A 24,963-nucleotide genomic window follows, 5' to 3' on the forward strand; every position below is an offset into this window, starting at 1 on the left:
TGAGTATAAAATGCACACCTATGAATTAAGCTATTATATCTTATATTGATTTACATTTCTACTCTAAGTGAATTTTATTTTTGTAAATCAAGGTCAGCCCTAATCATAAATATCAAATACTCATTCATTTTACAATTTTTTTAACCCTTTAAATGCCATATGCTGATCATGATGTCACTACATTTTTCGTGGAAACAACAATGATTTTTTTTTTTTTTTAATATACTGCATGCAAATTGGATTACTTTTTTTTTTATTTTTGCAAGCTGGCATATGTCAATGATAAACAGCAACATTGTGAGTATTTTAAAATATTTGACCTAGCACAAAAAAATAATAATGTATATTAACCACTTATCAAACTACATAAAAAGCGGATTACTTTTTTTATTTTTTTTATTTTAGCAGCCTGGCATATGTCAATTATTAACAGCAACATTGGTTAATATGCATCATTATTATTATTTGAGCATAAAATGCAAACCTATAAATCAAGCTATTAAATATTATATATTGATTTTTGTTTCTACTCTAATTGAATTTTATTTTCTGTAAATCAACAGTCAGCCCTAATCATACATATAAAATACTCATTCATTTTACATTCTTTAACCCTTTAAATGCCATATTTGGATCACGATGTCCCTATATTTTGCCATGGAAAATACACACATAAAAAAGATTTTTGTTTGTCTCCAACTCCATCACCACATTGAGGGGTTGCTGAACCTCCTCAGCACTGAAATCTTACTTCATTGTGTCAGGTAGGGATGCAAAGTAAGAAATGACCACTTTTCATCTACTGCCCCTCTTCAAAACTGACTGCAGCCGCAGGTTTGTAAACAAAGTTGGAGATTGTTTAGGTTTGTCTCTCTTTCTCTCTTTGTCCCCTGTTCATGTACTTCAAAGCTGTGTAATACTTCTGTGTATGGGGCTCTTGCAGGTGTGTGCGATGTGTGTTTCAAAATTAAAGAAAAGCAGAAGGATTTTGATCTTTTGTAGAAAAAGTACACATGAAATAGAGTGATTGAAAAACAGCGCAACCTAAAAGCTATTTGCGCTTTTTGTGCACACAAGATCATGTAATGTACACACCGTACACATGCATACACGGGCACTCGCATGCACACACACATTGACTCACACACACAAACCCGCATAAACTCGCTGCCACAGAGTCTTTGTGAAGCTGGGAGCAGGGAACCGTATGACACTGCCATCTAGTGGAAAAATCATGTATTTTCTCCCTCTTCCAAATATGGCAAGAGTGATGTCACAAGGTTAAAAAAAAATCAGAAAATGCATGATTTATGCCTTAATGGCTTATGGATCAAAAGTAGTGGTTTGAATGGTTGTCAATGAGCATTTTTTACTCATTTGGAGAAGGGTGCTAGTATAGCAATTTTCCATTGTTTACAATGGGCTGATTTTAGTGGCTGGGTCAGAATTTTAAAAATCATGCAAAAATGAACTTATAAAATCTCGGCCAATATAAATTGTGAAAAATAGTATCTTTTTTAACATGAAGTGCAAAATGTGCATATTATACTCACCTGGATACCTGGGTTAATACCATATGCCCACAAAAGCTTTTGTTTTCATCACGGTCTCACCCTGTGGGCTGCCATGGCTTACCGTCTCTGATGACCAGGCTGTCAAAGTAGCAGTTGGGGTAGTCCTCTATATCCATATACAAGAGGTTGAACTCTATGGTTGAGTCTGGAGAGCGGATCAGCCAGGTACACTCCTGCCCAGGAGGGTAACTGTCAGGCCAACCGGGAGAGAAGAGGAAGCCAGGAGTCTCCCCTGTCATCAGCACTCCACCACACGCACCTAACACAAATGCACACACACACACACACACACACACACACAGGTTCAGTCAGATGATGCTCGGAGTATTCTGAAATAGCTGGAGCATGTAATGTGCTAACCAGCTTGTACAAGTCTACCTCCTCATAACCATCCTCCTCCTAATTTTCCTTTGCTTCTGTGTTAGAGAGAAGCATTTAATTCATTTGACTTATTGTGTAGTTTCTGCAAAAAATCTCAGACTCTCTGACCTGGTGTGATAGTGGGTGGTGGTCCGGTATCCTGGACAGCTGTCCATTCCACTAGGAAACCACGTCCTCCCACCGATGAATCTGTCAGGAACTGCAGGGTGACAGTGCTTCCAGAACTTCTCAGAGGAGGGGGTAAGGCCAGACCACAGAATGTCCCAAGGGGGTAGTAATGAATACTGGGGCCGTTAAATATCTGGACAGAAACAAGGTTGAGGACAGAGTTGATGAGGTTGTGTCATATCAACACACTGTATTCTCCGTCCCCTCATATACACCTGCACACTGACTGTCACAACGAGTTTATGAGCCAATGCTGCTCAGTTTGTAGAAAGATGATGATAGTCACACACTTATGTTTGAATCATTAAGATATTTCAACATGACAGCTTTTGCCATGGTAAAGGATGTTAAAAAAAGGGCTGAAAAAGTCTTAGGTTTTTTTGGGGGGGGGTTATGTTAAAAAAAAGTCACAGCAGAGTCACGTGAGATCACCGAGCAAGATGGTCGCCTGGTAGGAGATGTACCATGTATGTATTATAGTAAAGTCTGGATACAGCCATGGGAGCGGGGCCACGTTCATTCCTATGAGAGCTGCTCAGTGGCGCATGAAGCAGAGAAAACTTTTTTTCCGGGTTTAGAAAAGTGTAAAATACCTGGATCTACTGGCCCATAGAGCATGCAAAGAAGTGATTAACGACAGCCGAACGCAGCCGAGTGTACCCGAGCATTGACTCCGACTCACTGGCTCGCTCACACAAGTTACCCGAGTCGAGTGCCTGAAGTGAACAGCGCTCGTTCACGAGCATTCCTCTCGTAGTAGCTTAGCTTAAAAGCAACAGCAGCTAATCGGCAGTATAATGACAGCGGTGCTGTCTGTTTTAATATTTACGTGATAATCAGATAATGGTATATTTATCTCTCTACACGCACACACACACACACACACACACACACACACACACACACACACACACATACACAAATATACATACAACTTTTCAGGGAATCATATCCCGACCGGAGAAATTAAATTAACAGAATCAAAATGTGCTGTGCCCTCAAAGATATAATAATAGGTGGTGCCTTGTAATATTGCCCTGTATATTATTACACAGCTCAACTTTAAGTAAATACTATGTTCAGTACCGTTTAATATCTGTCACTAGTGCTCCTAGCTGCTTATTGATAACCAGTAGTTTGAATACAGACCGTAGACTGTATATACAGTCTCTGATACAGACACGGTAAGATGTTCATATTACAGCTTTACAGCCAACAGTGTATGGATGTGTTGTAAAATGGTAAAAATGATGAATTATGATTAAAATATATCCATTACTATGGCCAGCACGAAGCCTGGGCTGTGTCAGGGACTCCAAGAATTACATAAACGTTCATGCGATAGAGTCCCACGGGTCTTATGCGCATTCATTTTATGTCTGGAGAAATACCGAAATTCCAAATATTCATTTGGAAAATGGAATGTTAATAATGTTTTTATAGTGAAATTTACATTACAGAATATGACTTTTAGTTATAATACTTTCTATTGACTGTTATTTATTTATCTATTTTTGCATTTTGGCACAAGTTAGCCTTTACATCAGACACAGTGAGTAGGTATGCACAATTTGTGCCAAGACAACTGAATGTTGAAGTCGAAAGGGCAATGCGGTCGGTATTTTTATTTATTTTTTTGTTTTACTTATTCATTTATTTTTATTTATCACACTTTACTTTACTAATAGAGCTACATTTTAATTTTCTTTAATGGAAAATGGGCATAACTTTTATTTTTAGAATGAGCAAGACTCAAAGCTGCACATATATTACTGCCAAATCCTGATTGGGAAATATCACTAATCATTTGAGGGGGGGTGGGGAGTTTCTGACAGCAACCACTTCAGTGTGACTCATGGACAGAGTTTGTGGTGGGTCTCTCAGGAGTGAAAAGAGGGCAGAGGGTGGGTGTACAGTTCTGTATTTGGGGGTTTCATATATTGTTCCCTGTCCTGAAGGGGTTTTGTTTGTGGATTATTATGTGTTATTGTTTATGTGGGTTTTGACAGGCAGCTGGGTGGCACCTCCCTTTTTCCCTTCACGCTCACTATTTCTTTTCCTCTGTGCCAGTTATCATCTCATTTTTAGGGCATCTAAAACACATCAGGTAGGCTATGACTATTTGTGTAAGAATAGTATCCTGGAATGTAAATTGGCTCCAAAATCCTATAAAAATAAATAAGTGTTTATCCTATCTCAAATCACAACACGCCCACTTAGCCTTCTCACAAGAGACTCGTCTGACCAACTCAGAGGCTGTTAAATTGAAAAGAGACTGGGTTGACCAGATATATCATAGTTCATGTTCTAGCAAAAAACATGGAGTAGCAATTTTGGTTCATAAAAAATTTAATTTTGTCAATATCAAAGAACAGAAGGATGAGGAGGGAAGAATGATATGCTTAGAAGGCAAAATTAATGGGATTAAAATTAATTTATGCAACATGTACGCTCCAAATATTGAAAACCCAAGCTTCTTCCATTAAATAAATAAATTAGTAGGGAACTTTGTGGATGGACTTAAAATTCTAGCAGGAGATTTCAAGTTTTAGATAAGGCTCTGGATAAAATGTCTTTTTCCGATACTGCTCTGAAAGACAGAGTGGCAATCATAAACTGTTAATGAAGGATCTTTGGAGGAGTGTCATCCTGAGAGAGAGACAATACACATTCTATTCACATAACCATAAATCTCTCTCTAGGATAGATTACTTTCTGATCAGCAAAGATCTGGTAGCGAGTATCTCTGATAGCTCAATAGGGCCTATCGCGCTCAATGATCATGAGGCTGTATAGTTAAGTTTAGTATTGGAACCAGATAGTGTTAAGAAAAATAGGTGGAGGTTAAATATATCTCTGTTTCAGGAACCAGAATTTCATAAGTTAATAGATGGGGGACTTGATAATTTATTTCAGGTAAACGTTGGGTCAACAAGTAAAACTGGGACAGTCTGGGAGGCCTCTAAGGCTTATATAAGGGGGAAGGTTATAGCCTACTCCAGTAAAAAAAAAAAAAAAAAAGAGAGAGAGCAAATGCAAAGGGTTAAAAATCTTGAATCTCATCTCAAAGATCTTTATACATCTGAGGCTAATAGATCAGAAGGATTATTTGAACAGCCCCATAACAGTGGTTGAGGTCAAGACTGAAATGGCCTGGAAGGTTTTCTGTCGGAATATTATAAGAGGTATGTTGATAAAATAGCCCCTATTTTAACAAGTGTGTATGAAGAATAATTCTTATTAGGAAAATTACCAGAAACATATAACAAAGCCCTGATTTCCCTAATTGTTAAAAAAGATACAGACCCCACTAAACCAGAAAGTTTTTGGCTGGTTAGCCTGGTCATTGTGGACTGTAAGACTCTAACAAAGGTTCTTGCTATGAGACTAAAAAATATTTCACCACTACTCAAGCACCCCAGTAGCTGCCTTTTCATTACATGCCCAAAAGGCAAGGCTTCTTGCAACATACTCTTAAAATATATGGCTGTGGGGAGGGTTTTATTAACTGGGTAAACACTATTTATTCAGATCCAAGGGCAGCAGTAGTAACAAATGGAATGACAACCTCTTTCAGCCTACCATATGGAATGAAACATGGAGCCTTTACGCCCCCTGCTTGAAAAGCAGAATGTGATATTAAAGGAGTCTTGCTAAAGGAAAAAGGAACACAAAATGTTCCTGTATGTGGACGACATTTTATTACTGATCAAGGACCCTTTGATGTCGATCCCCTATGTCCTATCTACAGTTGAATCCTTTTCTAAATTTTCAGGATATGAAATAAACTGGCAGAAATCTGAATGCATGCCTGTATCAAGGGGGTGCAAACCAATTGGATTGGGTCTTCCAAACATGGAATTGTACAGTATAGAATTCAAAATTAATAAATTGGCAAGACACTGAGCAAGTTATGAGTCTAAACCGGGGTGGGTGGCTCCATTGGGGATGTGGAAGTGTTATCATAGAAAAATCCGGCAAAAACGACAAGGGAGGGAAATCTGATTTTACAATATTCTCAATGGGCATGGGCAAAGGTATTTTTGTGGGAGTCATTGTTGGCAAATGGTTTACATATTGTCAATTACCTTTACAGAGATAGCTCATTCATGTCTTTTGAGGATCTTAAAAAATAGTTGATGGATAAAGCAGATTTTTGGAAATACCTACAGCTGAGGAGTAGTGTAGGATCTGTCATGGGACTGAAAAGGGAAGAGCAACAGAACAGACATAAGGTTCAAGAGTTTTTAAACTCCCCCCATACTAAACACTCAGCCTCAGAAGTAAATTCATTCACTATAAAATCGTACATAGATATTATTATACACCCTTTAAACTGTTTAAAATTGGCCTAACCCAGGATAATAAATATTGGAAATGTAATAAAGAAGTGGGTACTTTTATTCATGCTCTCTGGGACTGTCCCTTGGTATTATCTTTTTTGGAGGATGGTACTGAAAAATTTTGAAGGGTGGCTCCAGTGACCTTTACCAGAATCACCACGAGTGTGTCTATTAGGTTACAAATCTCACTAAAGCAGAATTTGGATTGACAGTAAAAGGTTTTATCGTAGCAGCTTGGCTTATTTTGTGCAACTGGAAGAGCCCACACAGGCCAGAGTTTACAGAGTGGCTTAAACTCATGTCAGAGACTGCTGCCTTTGGAAGTATGATAGCCAGAGTGCATAATGTCCTGAGCAAAACTAGTCAAACATGACAAATCTGTCTGGCTCATATCAGAGACGTTAAACATTAGAGGTGGTGGAGGGCATTAGGGGATGGGATATTTGTGTATGTATGTTTATACTGTACAGTGTATGCATATATATGTATATATGTGAGGGGAGATTATGGTGCTGAGTGGGTGTGGGGGGAGGGAGTGGGGTGGGTTTCTGTAGCTGCCTGTTAGGATAGATGTTTTCTTTTTTTTTTTCTTGTTTTGTTTTGTGATTGTTTTCTGATTTAACTTGTCTAATTTGGTCTGATTTTGTTTTATTTTTGTTGTTTCTTCTGTCTGACTGTGGATCCATTTATTTCTATATAATTTACATTTTTGCTGTAATTACTTAGTATAAAAGTCATTATAAAAAATTTGAATGACAAAAAAAAGGTCACAGTATAGTCGAAAAAAAAGGCTGAAAGGAATGATTTTTTTTAAAGTCAAAAAAAGTCATAGTATAGTATGTCGAAAGAATGCCAGATAGAGAATATTTACAATTTGAGATCTGATGCAGTGGGTAACATTGAGATGATGTAGGTAATCCCTCATACTTAATGACTATTTTGGCAGATATCGCTTCCAACCAGCCCCGTATTGGGAACACCCCCCCGATTGTCATAAAGGGGCAAATCAGACCTAAAATCATCTCGACTATCCTTTGGTGTGTTCCAGCATTAAACCTAACCACAACTGTTTGACAACATGAGCCTTATGTTACAGTCAATATGTTTCCATGCACAAAAAAGTGCAGCTACAGTTATAGCTCAATTAGCTAATTTAATTGAACTACTGTCTTTGTCCCAGTATCCAAGCACCAGGGGACAATCCATTTATTGATGAAAGTATGTCCAACTCCTCCATGGAAGATGGAAATATGACCCCTTTCAGCCAGCTGCTATTGGACCTTCTTCCAGTTGACCTTTTAGGTCACATAGCAAAAAAAGCTAGCAAGCAGCACATTTCATGTGCTGTGCATTTCATACGTACTATCCTTTAAATGTTTGCTTTGTCTTGTTTTGTTTTCTTCCCTTCTTCTCCTAGGAATTTATGGTGTTTGACTTCCGGGTCAAAGGTTGGTGCGGGGACTATGGAACATGTGCAGAACGCTTAGGCCAGTTCAGGTCTGGTTGAGGTGTATACATGAAAGAGTCAATCAACCCCCAACCATATCATCTAGATATGTTAGTTGACTTCAAGTGATTCAACTTTGTACGATTTCAGTTGGAATAACATGTTTACATATATTTTAAATATCCAGATTATAATTGGATTAACTCAATAATTGGACTTTTTTCAACATCATGTAAACGTAGTGACTATGTGTCTATCACTTACAGAGGCTAAAGGGCTATCACTATGGGACGCTGAGGGACATGACAAAGTGTTGATATTTGATGACCTGGGAGTCAGAACATGTTGAACATTCTGACTGTAATTAAATATAAACTTACAAAAATATAAATATAAAATATGAAACAAATCATAGGTTAAAGCAAGGACATGGTGTGATTTTACAGCACATGCAATCTTACTTTGAGGTGGTCGTAGATGCAGTCCTGCAGATCCTCTATGTCCATGTCCAAAAAGCGGATCTGGATGTAGCTGTCTCCATCCACAGTTATGGTCCAGTGGTAATGGGCATTATTGGGGTACATCCTGGGATACAGTGGGGATGCTATCTGACCAGACTCCCCCACCAAATCATTACCGTACACTGAGGAACAGCAAAGAAGTCCAAGTTAATCTCTCATTCCCCTCTCTCACTTTTTTTTAAACATATATTTATTGCACATTTTGTTAGTTATAAAAAGTGAACAATGTAGAACAAGAAGGCACACAAAGAAGCAACAATAATATTAATAATAATACAGAAAATATATGGAGTGAAATAAAATAAATTGAAGTGAAAAAATAAATTAAAAATAATAATAATAATAATAATAATAATAAAAAAATAAAAAATGCTTTCACCTTTTTTTGTTGCCCCATTTGCTTATGCTTGGTGTGATTTTCATTAATTTAGTATTTGATCAATTGGGATTGAGACCAGGATGCATAGGACATGGTGCTTTTATGCCACAGCATCAAATTTGCTAAAAAATGTTACTATTTGGTGCAGCAACTAAATTGCCAACCTTCAGTAACTTAAAAACTAAACTTTTCTTTAACAGGCATTGACCATATTACCTAACCATAAACACTCTGAAACCTGGAGTGACATAATTTCATTTCCTTTTTTGTGCAGCTTTCAAAACGCCTTTCACAAACCTTTGAACTCTTGGAAACTTGGAAAGCATGGGAAAAAAGGCAATAGGTAACTAGCAAAGAAATATTCCACAAATTGCAAGAAAAATTGTTAAAAAAAAACCAAAAACAAAACAAAACAAAAAAAAAAACTAGGGGGTCTTGGGAAAACAAAAAAAAGTTTGCAAATTTATTAAATATCATTACTACATATTTTCAATTATTACAGAATTATTATTTTTAAGCACTTTTGTTAGAGTTATTTCACTTGCTTGTTTTTGCTTTTTTTGTTGTCATTTCCTTTCCATTCTTTTTTGTTTTGTTTGTGTTTTTATACAGATTTCTTACATTTTTGTGGTAATTTCTTCCTTCAATGCACATTGCCTTCTTCCCATCTTTTTGAAAGAAATCAAGCCAGTTTGCTCAAGTGTCAAAAGGGTCAATATTATTAAATTATGGTAACAAATTTCCTGTTGGAGATGCTACAGTTGATATTAAAGTGATTTTAATATAAGCAGGAGTAGTAAATTGTGATGGCACACAGACACTCACAGTGTGAGAACGAGGCTCTGAATCCTGCTCCACTAACAAATGCATCTGAGACGAACTTCACCCACAGGATGTGACCAATCACAGAGGTGTAGTTGGAGGGGAGCGAATTTCCACAGAAACGACCAACCAGATGCCCAGTGGAGTTCCCCTCTCTGATCTCCAGGTAGTCATTGTGACATCCAGTGTCTCCCTGCAGCTGAAACATACTGAACACAACACCAGAACACTGTCAATAAAGTATTCTCTGAGCCAAAGATTAATAAAAAGGATGAAACATTTAACTCTGCAGTGCCCAAACTGGAAGCACTTTATCATGCCAGCAACCTTCTATCCAGCTTAGTTTTACCTTCTCCATTCATGTTTGTGAGCCACACATCAAAAACATCATGACCGGCTATCAAAAAAACCTCAGTATCACACAATTGCTATCCTTCACAATTGGTGGGTTTCAATGACAGATTTGCACAAAATTAAATGGCTATTTTCAAAATTTTAATTAAACACAATTGTGAGATGACAGCGTTTCCATTAAGTGATATTACGCAACTTTCCTCTCACAATGTTACTGGATTTTCCTCTCGAGATAGCATTCCAGTAACAATGCCGATGTATGTCCAAAACATTGGCAGGTTCATTTCTAATGCAGCCACTCAATGAAGCCAATCTAATATCTCTGTAATTTCTTTGTCTCGTATAGAAGTTAGGAAGAACTCAGTCTCTTCCTCTGTCTACACATACTGAGCAAGGTTTATAGAATGTCATGTAACTTTGTTGTACTTTTTCTTCTTTAGCATCCATAAAGTTGCATGTCTGCCATCTGGTGTTACACTTTTTTTTTAATAAATTACCTTCATGTTTTGGTAGTTTTATATTCCAGTCTGATCTTAATAATTCAAATAATTTGCCTTTCAGTTAAGACCTCCTGAATGTCTGGATCTCAAGTTACAAAAGGCGACCTCACATTAGCATGTGTTCGACTTGCTGCCCGCAGCAAACTGCAGCCAAACTGCAGCCAAACTGCATAAAAAAGTATTCAGATTTTTAAGTTAAAACCGCTTTAACTGCTTTTATTTTTTATTCTTTATGAGTTTTAATCAGCAGGTCTGTTTTTTTTAGGGGGCGTAAGCTTATTGTTAAACCATGTTTTTTTTTTTTTTTTTTACCAACATGCCAACACTGAAATATGAACAAAAGCACATAGTTAGGATGACTGACTGATGGTAAGGTGTTGAAAAAAAAACAACACATTTCCACATGAATCACATTCACATGGGAAGCGAACACCAGACTCCCAGATGAAAGTCCTCAGTTTGTTGGATGCATCCACCACCCCTTCCATCTGTCCTATCAGGGCCCTTGTGCTCCTTATATTACCTGATGCTATCCAGAGGTGTATCATGCGGACACTCCTCCCCATCCATCCTGCCACGTTCAGGTGCTTTGTGGACAATCACAAATGGGCGTGGCTCAGGTGTGATTGGTCACAGGTATTGCCGTCTAGTGGCAGAGGAAGTGCCGCACAGCCCCCTGTGGGGCTCTGGCTGAGTTTGTGGGCACAAGTAGGCTCGAGTCAAGTTGGACACTGATCCGAGGCTGAACAGATGGACAAGCTGGAAAGACCATGAGTTCGGTCTTAGACAGATTTAGCTGAAGGTGGCGTTCCTTCATCCATGTGGAGATATCAGCCAGACACGCTGATATCCGAGCTGAGACCGTTCTGTCATCAGGTGGAAAGGAGAGGAAGAGCTGAGTGTCATCAGCATAGCAGTGGTAGGAGAAACCATGGGAGCGGATCACTGCACCGAGTGAGGTGGTGTACAGAGAGAAGAGTAGGGGACCAAGCACCGACCCCTGAGGAACCCCTGTCGATAGGCCATGTGACCTAGACACCTCTCCTCGCCATGACACTCTGAAGGATCTGTCTGTGAGGTAGGACTTGAACCACCATAGGACAGAACCTGAGATGCCGAGCTCAGAGAGTGTGGAGAGGAGGATTTGATGGTTCACCGTGTCAAAGGCAGCAGACAGGTCCAGCAGCAGTAGGACAGAGGATTGACCAGCAGCTCGAGCCAGTCTCAGTGACTCAGTGACTGACAGGAGTGCAGTCTCAGTGGAATGGTCACACCTGAAGCCAGACTGAAAGGAGTCAAGTAGGTTGTTGATTCCGCAAGTGTTCAGAGACCTGGTTAAATACTGCGCGCTCCAGTATTTTCGATAGAAATGGTAGAAGTGAGACTGGCCTGTAGTTTTCAACCTGGGCGGGGTTGAGATTAGACTTTTTGAGCAGTGGGGTGACATGGGCTTGCTTAAAAGTAGCAGGAAAAGTGCCAGTTTTTAGGGAGGAATTGACAATGTGTGTGACTGCAGGTTTGATAGTGGGCAGGATGGTCTGCAGGATGCGGTTGGGTATTGGATGGAGAGGACATGTTGTAGGTTTTGAGCTCAGAAGAAGTCTGGAGACCTCATCCTCGGTCAGAGGAGCAAAAGAGCAGAGTGAAGCGGCAGTAGTGGATTTGAGCTGACTGGGCTGGTCAGGCTCAGAGAACTGGTTGCTGATTGCAGCCACCTTTTCAGTGAAAAAGGAGGAAAACATGTCTGGAGTGAGTGTGGCGGAAGGCTGAGCAGCTGGAGGAGAAAGCAAGGAGTTAAACACCATAAACAGTTTTCTGGAATCAGTAGCAGCACAGATCTTGTTCTGATAGAAGGCTTTCTTAGCGGACTGCAAGGAAGAGGTAAAGGAAGCAAGTTTCTGTTTGTATGAGGACAAATCAGTGGGTTCTTGGGATTTACGCCACATCTGACACCAGAGATAATCTTTGACCAGAGACAGGGACATATGATCACTTGTTGTGACTAAAGGTAAAGAACTTTGGTCATGTTATGACACCTGATTAAGTTTTATTTGCTGAGGAGGCTTGTGGAATAGAATAAAAATTCAAAAAGCTAGAGTTCAAAATGTTTCATCACTGATGCTCAAATGGACTCACATGAATGAGAGCTGGAGACGATTCCCTGGTGAGCTTCTGATGGTCCACACACACTCCACATTAGGCGGATAAGTATCTGGATAGTTGGGACTGTTAAATGCACCTGTCTCCATCACCAGATCTCCTCCACAACCTGAGAACAAGAGGGGAGAAGAATGAGTGTCAGAGCTTCTGTCAGTATCAGTATGTAAGTATGGCAACAGAAGGATTATGAATTTGCAATGTTCCAGCTAGAACTGTAGGCACTGAGAGCATGTCTTACTGGAGGTGGATGCTGAGTAGGTGGCTCTGAACCCTCTTCTAGATACAGAGTAGTCGGAGATGAAGTTTACCACCAAAGAGTTACTGTAGGATGTCACTGGGTGAGGTACTTCATTTCCACAGTAGCGCCCTGAAAACAAATTTGAAAGCTCAAAATTTGAAGCTTCATATATCTCTAAAGCAGTTGGCTTGTCACATTTAACCAAATTCAGCTCAGTAATGTCATAACATATTGTATCATTGTTAATTATAGCAGACTTGGCTATTGCTAAAAAACAAAACATGTTACTGGGTGTTTTTTGTGCAATGTAAAAGGAAGTAATTCCTCTAAATCATCGCTTCTGACCACACTTAGTGTGTGGTGGTGAATCTATCTGCAGAAATTCAGACCAATGCAGACCGGTTAATCTGTATGCTCTCACTCACAGGATGGATGAGTTGACAGGACTGCCAAAGGTGGAATTGCCTGACACTGACTCTTAACTGATGTGTATAGTTAAGTATATTGTGTGTAGTTAAGTATATTGTGTATAAGCCCTTACATGCCAACAACTATGTATTAAATGGTCATAAATGGTCAAGACTTTGAATACTAAGGTTTAACTAATGACTTTTGTGTCATGCGGTCCAAAATTCTGCCAACAGGACAAAAGAGAGCCACATACCAGGCTTGGCCCACAGAGCCAATAAACTACATTTTGAAGGTGCACTGCACTTGCATGGCTGAGTAAGTAGCAAACCTACAACTTATATTTAAAAACAACCTAATCAACCTAATTACATAACTGTTTAAATATTTTTTAAATTATTGTTAAATTTAACATTAGTTAGCTTCGATTTTTGTTCTGGTTTGTGATCAAATTTGCGGTGGCAATTCATGTTTCCTTCCTTTGTTGTGCCTCCAGGTAACACTGTGATGTCATTGTGATGTTGGCCCTAAAGGAGTCTATAGAAAGGTAGCAACCAGGTGTCAGACTGTAAGCAGTGGGTATACACAAGGAAGCTGTTAAGATTGTGGACAAAGTGCAGAAAAAACACAACTACAGCAAGGTGAAAAGTGAAGCAGACAAAGCGACAGTTAGCTTTCACTTTCCCTTTCACTGGTAATGCTCTTACCAAACAGTTATCAACAACTCCTGCATCATATACCTTCAAAAAATTTGCCCTAGTAAAAATAATCTAACACAGCACACAGTGCAGGCTCTGTCTCTCTCTGTCTCTCTGTGTGTCTCTCTCTCTCTCTGTTTCTCTCTCTCTCTCTCTCTCTCTCTCACACACACACACACACACACACACATGCTCAGCCACACACGCAGTATAACTACCTATAACAGGTGCATGGTAGTTGTTTCCATCCAGGACCCTCACAGCATCATGGGAGCAGTTGGAGTTAATCATCTCTAACTCAAAGTCGGTGAATGACAAGGTCACATGGTTGACTGAGCACATAGACGCAAAGAAAACATTTTGTATATAACACCATGTATACAACAATCTTGTTTTCTTGTGTGGGGGTCTTTACGAACACAACTCACATGGTTCCTGTGCTCTGAGGATCCAGCTGCAGTTCTGATTGGGTGGGTATGGTGATGGGTACCGTGGCGAGGCAATGGCCCCACCAATGTCATCGGTTATGATGGTTGCACCACAAGCTGTTGAAAACAAACAAAACGTCAAGGTCTTCCACCCCTCGACTAACAGATCATGAAGTTTGAGCTGCCTACAAACCTACATGGACGACTTGACTACTGCAACAGTAGAAGACTTTAATTTATGTAGAAGGTCTCAGTGCTGTTGAAATTAACTGATTTATGCCTGTCTTGAATCAAGCAATAGAATATTTAAAAACTGTGTTCTAAAGAGGGGTCATATCCCACTCTCTAAAACAATGCTGTAATGATGAATACATTGTTGTCTTAACTGAGTGATTAATGCAACTTTAAAAGTTGCAAAACTGTTTTGATGTGAGTCTATACAGCATTAGTGAGCACTGAATAGAGGTGTCTAAACTGTCTAAATCCTTGCCACAATTTGATTTACAATTTTAAAGAGAAGGTTTTACTTTCAATAAAAACATTTTTCAGCACTGACAGCTAAGATCAGCAGTTTATTGTTTTGATGCATTCTGCTTCAAAAGGAACATAGTATCGTGTGTGATATATGTGCCATATTTTGGGGGGAATGTACCAAACAAAGAACATATGGCCGAAATGAAATAATTAATTGATAATGTAACAGCAGTTACTTATTTGAAAGCCTTTAGATGGAAAAATGGGTACAACAGCAGGAGTTTCACCATTCACATTACAAACTCGTACCACTCAACAATGCTTTTGGCGTATCCCCAGATCCCTGATTAAATTTTGATTTCGATTATTGAAACCTAAAGCTCATTTCATCCGATGTTCAATTTAGAATAGAAATGGTGACACCACATGCACTGAAACAGGACTGATGAACGGGTTGACTGATGTGATATGTAATCTATACTGTGGAGATAAAATAGAAAGGTTAAAGGAGACACACCCTGAGAGAAGCGAGCACTGAAGCCACGGTGGCTGCGACTGGAGTCAGACCTAAAGCGAACATAGATGGTGCTCTGGGTGGAGGTGATGGCAGGAGGAAGACTGGTGCCACACACACGGGCGAGCAGAGGAGAAGCTATGGACAGACCATCATGGATCTACAGAGGGACACACACATGGTTCAGTAAAGTTATGGAGCATCAGCACTGCTGCAGAAAAGGAATTTAAAATGCAGCTTTGCACCTCTCATTCACCTATCACACACACACACAAGGGGAGCGGGTGTAAAGCTTTTAATATTATTGATATGAGATGTTACCAGAATTCCTTGCAATAGGTGCTACAGGCAATGGTGGTTCTGAGCAGGGGCCAATAGGGGCCAGTGAACACTGTATCTCGACCCCCCTGACTGAGACTGCGCCTGGCTATCTCTCCTGGGACCAGAGAACCAGTGTTGAGTGACAGTCCACCAAGCACCCACCCACACATCCACACACTCACCAACCCCCCCACACACACACACACATACACACACACTGTAAGCTGTGGAACTGCCACTGGCCTGCCCATGGGGATTCAGTGCCTCAGTCAGACACTTTAAAAAGTATATAGGAAAAGTCCGGATAAAACCATCAATCCTGTGTTCAGCAACATGACAAAACTGCTTTGACACAATCTTCTTAATCTAAAATTAAAATGTTCCTAAATGAGTCACTCACAGCTACATAGTCCCAGGCGCAGTTGCTATGAGGTTCAATGTCCAGGTCCGAGAAGTTGAAGAAGACACGGTGGTTGTGGTCCACACTGATAACCCAGGAACAGTCCACATTGTTGGGATAGCTGTTGGGATACTGAGGAGAGTGGATCTCCCCTGATGGAGCAGTGACAGGGCCTCCGCAGCCTGCATGAACAATGACAGTTCATTAGAGCAGACATTCTAGGTCTTTTTCAGCCATGGACCCTGTGCAAGACAACATATGTACCAGGGACCAGCTCATGTCCCTTGGAATAATATCACCTCCACTATTTTTCCACCTCTATAGTCTCAGTGAAGTCAAAGAACACATGGGAAATGTATATAAGGACTTAATAAATGTATTAAAAATATTTGCACCATCCCAACAAAGAATAAAACAATGCAAACAAAGCAGAGTTTTGTCTTTCCTATCATTTAACTGAGTTAAATGATCTAAAGAAAGACGTGCAACATTAACTGAGCGTCTGACTTCCCAAAACAACGCTGGTCAGCAGGGCCACCCAACATGTGACTTCACTTTTTGTTGGTATTGTACCTAAAATAGTTCATATTGTTTCTGATGTGCTTTGTTTGTTGTTTGGATCAACTAATCTCGTAAAGGTTGTATTTAGTAAAAGCAACCTCCACTAAAGCTAACATAGCTCTTCAGGGCTTGAATCTTTTTGGGTTTTTTTTGTTGTTGTTTGTTTTTTTTTTTGTTTTTTTTAATTTTAACAATCCAATCAGTGATAGCATACAGGTTTATGTGTCAAGCTGAATTACCCACTCTTTCCCTTTGATGATACACATACACAGTCTGTAATAATGTGTTTTATTCTTTGGTATAGCAGACAGAGGTATGACATATAGCCACTCACCTCCCTGAACTTCAGCCCAGCTTGCATTGAAACCTCGCCCGCTGACGTAGGCATCAGACTTGAAGCGCACAGTGAGCAGGTTGCCGGTGCTGGAGACCTGCATGGGGCTGGATGTGGTGGTGCAGAGCTTAGCCAGCTGAGGGGCAAACAGGTCGGGGCCTCCATATACCTGAGGAGAAGACAGGTCATTTTCAAAGGGCCAAATACAAAGCTGTTCACTGTTTTAGAGAGATCAACAGTGACACCGTTAAGTCACTTGTTCAGTCACTTATTACGAAATACGTATATTGACTTTATATCAACAAAAGTGTCTCAGTAGTTGTCTTGTCTATTGTCTCGCATAATACATTGGTGTCCCCATTACCTTAAAACATCACCAATGTTATTTATGGCAGTACATCGAACCATCCAAACAACCACTCAGATTGGTTACAGTGAGGAACTGCTGTCAGTTCAAGACCCTGGTGAGGTTGATACGCATGCATATGAGCTGCTCTGAGATGTTTCTGACGGTTTGCGCAGTAATTCTTCAGTTGTGCAAACCAACTGTTGCATCAGCTGTTCAGGAAGCTGCTCTCAGGTGATCTTGCAGGTGAAGATGCTGTTTGAGAAGGTCCTGATCTGGTGTGGTTACACTTGGTCTGCTGTTGTAAGGCTAGTTGGATGAACTTCCATATTAATGGGAATGACATTGGAGACAGCTTGTAGTAGTGAAAATAAACATTCAGTTCACAGGCAACAGCTCTGGTGAAGCAGCTACATCAATACTAGCTCAGTCTCTGACACATGGTGTCCCCAACTGAATATTTTCTGCTGCCAGCTTTACTGCACTGTATCACCCTGCTACAGTGTAAACATGAAAATTTTCATTCTGATTGAGATGGACAAAAATATATTTGTTACATTTTTTTTGTTACACATATTTTTTTCTTTTCTTATTAGGCTCATATAATATAATCATTGCCTTAAATAAGCATTTCACTGTTATAGCGTCCTCACATAAAACAAATCTGTCTCTGCAGTTGAATCACAAACATTTTTGAAGTTGGTGCTACATGACCAGAGAAAACAGAGAAAAATGACACTTTTGCTCAAGAGGTAGAAAACCTAGAACTACCAGAATGCACTGCACTGTACCAGACCAACAAACACTCCTGCTGGGGGGTGACGTAATGTGGGCTAGTCCATGTGAAACAATAACGGCTGGATCTCATATTTCAGCTAAACAGTACGCTAAAACATGTTTCTGAAAACATTTAAGGCGAGAAATACTGTTTGATCTCAGTTTTTGTCAGCCTCCATTTTTACTGTGCAGGAAACAGTGTGTCTGTTCACAGACTCTTGCTATTACAGCTAAACAGGGGATTTTAAATGAGTTTCAAACATTTAAGCATAGACCACACAGTGACAGAACCTTGGTATATAACTGATCAGCGCTAAGATCAGGTAAGTCTCTTTGTATCTGTCATGGTGGAAGTACAGCCTGTAGTAAAATTTGTCATTTGGAAGAATTTTGCCAGGGGGGAGCTATGCACTGGTTAGATGGAGGGAAATTTACAGCAGTTCATGTACACATACTTCCCACACTGTTTTGATACAAAATTGGTTAAAAGTCAGCTAAGTATTCCTTGAAGAGTTATCATCCTTTAAGTAAGACTTTAGTTATCGACTAGTCCTGCATTAAAAATTATTTCAGAAGCTACATTACAATGGCAAGTTCAAGTTGATGTAAAATAATGAGATGACTTAATGTCCCATTGATTTTTCATAGAACTGGTTGCATTAAATTGTTGGCTTTTTAGCATCTTTCCCACCTGTTCCCTGCTCTGTATTTGCTCTGTATTTGGATATAAAGCACTGCAAAAACCTCATTTTTTTCTGAAAAAAATGTTTTGTTTTGTGTTGTTGTTGTTGTCCTATGTTGTCTCAGATGAGTCCTATGAGTCTCTCTTTGAATTAAATGTAACCAATGAAGTAAGCTGAGAGGATGTCTCCAGCTCAGAGAAGTTGTCTGATGGAGTTCTAATCTAAGATGACCCTCACTGTGCTGCTGGAAATATCAGAAATCACCATTTCACCTTATGCTTACCACCTCACCACCCATAGCAATGCTGCAATAAGTACAGTTGTTAGAACTATGCAGTGTCCACAGGCGGACGGATATCTTACTTCCAGCACATCATAGTTGCAGTCTTGGTGGAACTCCACATCAAACTCATGGATGGTGAGGGTGATGCTGCTGCCGGCTGACGTGCTTATATACCAGATGCACTCCCTGTTCTCTGGATACCTGTTGGGGTAGTCTGGACTGTTGAAGGAGCCACTGGGACCAGAGAGTTCCCCACCACAGCCTGCAGAGAACACAGCAAGTCAGAGGGGAGTAAAGAATCTGCTTCCAATTCTTCTGACAAGTATATGAAAACATCAGGCTATACTGAAAAATATCTCTCATGTAGTGATGATCCAGACTCGAGAATTACAGCTGTACTTTTCCAAGCAACAAGTGGACCAGTTAATCAGATTGGGAGCCGCAGATTCACAGTTGAACCTGAATTAACATCTCGGTTCATTTTACCTCATATTTAAGTTATTTAAAAAAAACGAGAGTGTAAAAAGCTACTGGATGATTTTATTTGTACTCTAAGGGCTTTCTTTTGCAACAAACCCCCAACTTTTACCTGGGAGCCTGGTGTTTGCACCCTATATAAATGTAGAGCTAAACTATGATGATTTTTTTCTAAACTTACAACCTCGTTTTGTTGCTTTATCCAAGCCATGTTCTTTTTTTATGTCCCAGCTTTGGTTGTAGCATCCCATAACATTAAGAGCACCCACAGGAATGAACTTGAGCATGATATGTAGAAGCAAGAGTCCACTGACAAAGCAGCAATATGTGACAACTTGGGATGAGATTGTGTTGACCATTTTTACTGGCATCTGCCATCAAAGACAGCTAGTAGCCTATACAGCAGGCCTTTAGTCGTGTGACTTATCACAGTTATAACAGCCATCACCTTCAGGCATCTGTTCTACCTGGAGTCTCTAACTAGAAAATTTATGTTCTGTCACAGTTCAGCACACCAGATCTAAGGCTGTTACTAAATAACCAGAAAAGGCAATGTGCTATCCTGCACTCAAACACACTATTTTGAATTCATTACCAGTCAGTTAGTGTTTGAGGCTAAAACTTTGAAGGCAGTTCACACAGTTTCATACAAAATCGCAGGTCAAGTAGAATTTCTCTTCCCATTAAGGACCGTCTGTCCCCACTAATCCTCTAAAAGTGTATTCATGCAAATGACTGTGTGTGTCACCATATTCTGTGGAATTTGGCAACAGTAATGTCCAGAGTTCTGCACTAGGTCAAATTTTCAAATAGCATATGTCCACTACAGTGGACATCATACACTAAAAGGGTATATACGTATCTGTCTACTGCAATGGACACCATGAATCAATGGTATAAAAAGTGAATATTTACATTCAATTTACATCTAAAAAATATGTCTGTAGGTAAGTACTTTCCATTCATACCATTGTCTTTCAGTAAATGTATATGCATATGATATTCAAACCCTTATTGAGTCCATTAAGTTACTTTTTATACCACCAATATATAATGTCCAAAGCAGTGGACAAATACAGAATTCCTTAAAAAAAACATATATTGTGGCATTAATTTTTCACTTGTTTTGAAATAAAAACAAACTTTGTGACTTAATAATTTAGCAGTAAAAGGCGATTTGTAGATGGTAATTGTATGTATTATTGTGATGCCAAATAAAATCACAGGAAGTGGGCACAGAAAGCATGGTGACCACAGGATATTCTGAATCATCTTCAGCATTTCCAGAAACATGAATTCAGTGTTAAATATCATCTGCTCCTGGCACTATGTATTCAACCTGACATATTCATTCATATGGAAACTCTGCATGTTTGACGCAATATTTAGTGTCCTCTGAAGAAAAGTTTGAATTCGTTTTCCAAACTCTCAGTGGATCCTGACAGGACAGACCTGTGTTTAAAGGGCAGTAGAGTAGAGAATGTGATTGGCAGTTTGTCCATGACTCCAACACACCTGTCTGTAATGTCTCATAACGCATCCTCTCCATCTCTCCCTATATCTGAGTTGAGTTGAGTTTGTTTCACACACATAAATACAAACATGAAATAATGAATATAAAGTGCACATGTTTGTGGTAGACACCAAGTGTGCCACAAATCAGCTGGCACACCATAAACATGCTCAAAATTCTCCTTACTTGAGCGTCACAATCTGACGAATTTATCTGATGCACTTATTCTGTATCTTTAAAAGAAAAATCTTAGCATGAACACATGTCTGCATGCTGTGCTGTTGATCTGTCTCACAACAACAGCAGACCCTTCCCTCTTACCATTCTGGTACCACATCATCTGGAACCCAGACATGGACACAGAGGAGTCAGATTTGAACACCACGGTGAGAGTGGAGCCTGTGGTTGTGTTGGCTGGGGGGGGCGAGAGTCCACAGAAGGTACCAATCAGAGGAGCTTGTTCATTCGGCCCGTTGAAGAGCTGGGACAGGACAGATAGTGGGATGAGTAGAGAGTTTAATACAAAGTCACAAAAATATATCCATATAGTATTAGGTTGAGAAAAATAACAGGAACACCAACACTATAATACTCTGACACCATGAACTTAAAAACTGAGTTTTGAAAACTGAATTTCATTAAGGAAAGGTTTATTTGCAAATGTTGCAAAAGTGTTTCTCTCAGTGTTATCAAGAGAGTCGCATCATCTCCTTTTGCTCCAGTGGACTGTTTTTTACAGCAGTGGAGTTTTTTATATTATCAGCATATCTTAACTAAATAAACATGCATTAAAGCATGATATTTCATTAACCCCGCTAAATTAGTAGATATATGAAGCAATGCCATGATAACAAAATAAACTAACGTTAGTACACTATAATGTATATACTGAACACATATCATTAGCTACTAACAGCCTTTTAATATAAAATGCCCTGCTCTTGAATAATTTCATCTAACACTAAGGAGTTAAAGCAGAGAAAAGGCTTGTGTGATTTATTTTTATAGGTCAGTGTGAGTTACATGTCAGGTTTGTTAAATATAACATGGTGCTTGTTATATGAGTGCTATTTTGTGGTACATTAGTATTGATATGGATTCAGAGTGCATATATTTTTGATAGAACTTTAAAAAAAAAACATTACTATAAACAGAAACGCAATATAAGGGTGAGTGTTTTTAGCTTTGTGATTCTGTTGACTCCATTTGTCTATATTATGTTACAGCTCAGCTGATTTTCCATTGATGGCAAAGGGAGGGAAGCTGAAAGACCTGAATGAGATCACAGCATAAGTCATTTAGAAAAGTGAAACACAGTAGGCTCAAATAGTTCTAGCAATAAGGAATCATATTGACATGTTAGCCTGTTATACTTTATATTAAAGATAGATGTAATTCTACTAGATATATCATATACACTGTTGGGCAAGCAACTTTAAAACAATTCTACATAGATTTATACATAGAATTATACAATTATATAGAATTTATACAGATTATAGATTTACAGAATTTATACATAGAATTATACAATTATACATATACATATTAGTAGTTAGCTTTTATTTAAATTAAATAAGTTACTGTACAATATTACTCTCTGTGGAGAGTAATGTATTACCAAATTTTGCATTACTTTCACCAAAATGACTTCAGAAGAATGGCTAGACATAATAAAATGCAAGAAGGTCATGCTGTTTCGAAGCAGGTTATAAAAATGCAGTTCATTAACGTATAAATCCAGTAGAGGGCAATATTACACAGCCTAATGAAGGCTCTCCTCTGGAGCACAGATCTGACTAATTCATGCATTCACATGCAGTGGTTTAATCTTTGTATTAAAATCACTCTCTTATATTCTCTCTCATATAACAGTGGTGTGATGACATAGAACAATGTATTAGCCTAGACCTCTTTAAATAAAGGAAAAAGCTTGGACACAGGCTGACAAAGGATCGAAGTCTGATATATTATTAAAAAAGAATCAATATTTGTAGGCTTATCATATGAAACACTATAGACAAATGCTGAGGTTAGCAAATCAAAGCTAATTTCCATGCAAGTAATTCACTATGAGAAGCACAACTAACAAAGTTCTATAATTGAAGTTGGGGAACAAACACACCCCGTCTCCCAAAGTGGTTTTCTACCAGCACCTATAAAGGCATGTCTTCTCTTCTGTCCTTTCCTCCCTCTCTCTTTCAGCGAAAAAGCCACACGGGATTCAATGGAGTCATCCCTCATCCTTAGTATCAGCTCCCTGTCTTCTGCAAGTCTTTCCCTTTTCCTTATTTTCATTAAATCATATACAAGGCCCCTTCTTTGCATGTTCTCCCCGTGTCTGCGTGCATTCTCTCCAGGGTCTCCGGCTTCCTCTCACAGTCCAAAGACATGCAGCTCAGGTTGATCGGTGACTCTAAATTGCCCTTAGGTGTGACTGTGAGCTCGTATGGTTTTCTGTCTATATATGTCGGCCCTGCGATAGTCTGGCGACCTATCCAGGGTGTACCCCACCTTCCGCCCGATGACAGCTGGGATTAGCTCCAGCCCCCCAGCGACCCTTACGAGGACAAGCAGTTACAGAAAATGACTGACTGACTGATTGACATATACAAGGCTTCCCAATGGGGAAGTGTGCTCTTTGTTTGGGTAAAATGTTCTAATGCAGTTTTTGAAAATGATAACCTCACATTTTTTTTGTAGTTGTAATCTGTGGTGACTGTAAAAATACTTCTGATGGCATTACTCAACAATATTCTCCTTATCTGTGTGTCAGCATGCCTTTCTCTAGATGCCTGGATCATCCCCATGCAGCACAGCAAAACATGGTGGAGACTATCTGAGAGGACACCACAAAAGTAGGACACATACCAACTGCATGATGTGCTATTTATGTTTCTGAGTTTAGTAGATATTAATGAAATTAATTAATTGCAGTTAGTAAGTCAGTAGAAAGACAAAGATAAATAAGATACACGTTTATATATATATATATATATATATATATATATATATATATATATATATATATAAAAGCAATAAACAGCAACCTGCTCCTTTACCATGGTAAGCTAAGTTTAAAATATGTCAGCATAACCATATATTTTAAATCCACATCACTCATATTTATATTATGTAATTATACATTTTCCATATAAATGTACTATATACTGTATGTGTATATATGTGTGTATATATATATATATATATTGTGTTTTACAATATATTTTGTTTTTGTATTTTAATCATATTTTTATCCTTGTTTAGCACTCAGTTGCTTTTTTTCTATTGCCTCTGACTCTTTAGCTGCTGAAATGTATGAATCTCCCAAGTTTGAGATTAATCAGTTTAATCTAACCCTAGCTGTTAACATTAATCTTCAGATATTAGCACGTTTTACTTTAAAAAAAAATATAATAATGAAACTACATACTATGTGCTCCATGTATGTTGTAAATCAATGCGGTTACTGACTGCTTGTCATTACTCTGTTTATTCTAGCGCACTAGTGTTATCCACGTGGACAGGTGGCGTCAGTTGATAATACAGCTAGATGAAACATGTTGCAACTGTATAACACGCTGATACACAGCATCGGGTTGAAACACTTCTCTTAAAGATTAAATATTTTCGTCATATAAGACCTTTTCTCACTTTAGAGTCAGCTAAAATGTATATGCATGCAATGATATTTTTCTCACCTATCATACTGTTATACTACCTGATCACATACAACAGCAAGCACTTTAAAACCCATCAAGTCTCTCTTCAAGAAAACACTCAAAATTTTAGATAGGAAACCTTTGCATTTTCATTACTGCAACATCCTAAGTAACTCTAATATTTTAGATATCGATAG

The 24,963-nt window shown here is 38.9% G+C and overlaps 1 protein-coding gene across 1 annotated transcript in view; it reads right to left on the minus strand.

Moving 5' to 3' along the window:
- The window catches only part of cubn (cubilin (intrinsic factor-cobalamin receptor)), a 117,976-nt gene that overhangs the window by 40,869 nt on the left and 52,144 nt on the right, over positions 1-24,963 (minus strand). Inside the window, exons 28-40 of the mRNA XM_042510417.2 lie at positions 21,426-21,585; positions 19,195-19,376; positions 17,026-17,194; positions 16,131-16,312; positions 15,413-15,569; positions 14,422-14,538; positions 14,212-14,325; positions 12,888-13,016; positions 12,626-12,758; positions 9,639-9,844; positions 8,375-8,556; positions 2,064-2,256; positions 1,636-1,833 (exon numbers count right to left, since the gene is read on the minus strand). Coding sequence (XP_042366351.2) covers positions 1,636-1,833; positions 2,064-2,256; positions 8,375-8,556; positions 9,639-9,844; positions 12,626-12,758; positions 12,888-13,016; positions 14,212-14,325; positions 14,422-14,538; positions 15,413-15,569; positions 16,131-16,312; positions 17,026-17,194; positions 19,195-19,376; positions 21,426-21,585 — 2,122 coding nt within the window. The remainder of the gene's footprint in view (positions 1-1,635; positions 1,834-2,063; positions 2,257-8,374; positions 8,557-9,638; positions 9,845-12,625; positions 12,759-12,887; positions 13,017-14,211; positions 14,326-14,421; positions 14,539-15,412; positions 15,570-16,130; positions 16,313-17,025; positions 17,195-19,194; positions 19,377-21,425; positions 21,586-24,963) is intronic.

Source organism: Plectropomus leopardus, chromosome 21, assembly GCF_026936395.1.
Source record: "Plectropomus leopardus strain MGB_pleo_1.0 chromosome 21, ASM2693639v1, whole genome shotgun sequence".
Classification (NCBI taxonomy): Eukaryota; Metazoa; Chordata; class Actinopteri; order Perciformes; family Serranidae; genus Plectropomus; species Plectropomus leopardus.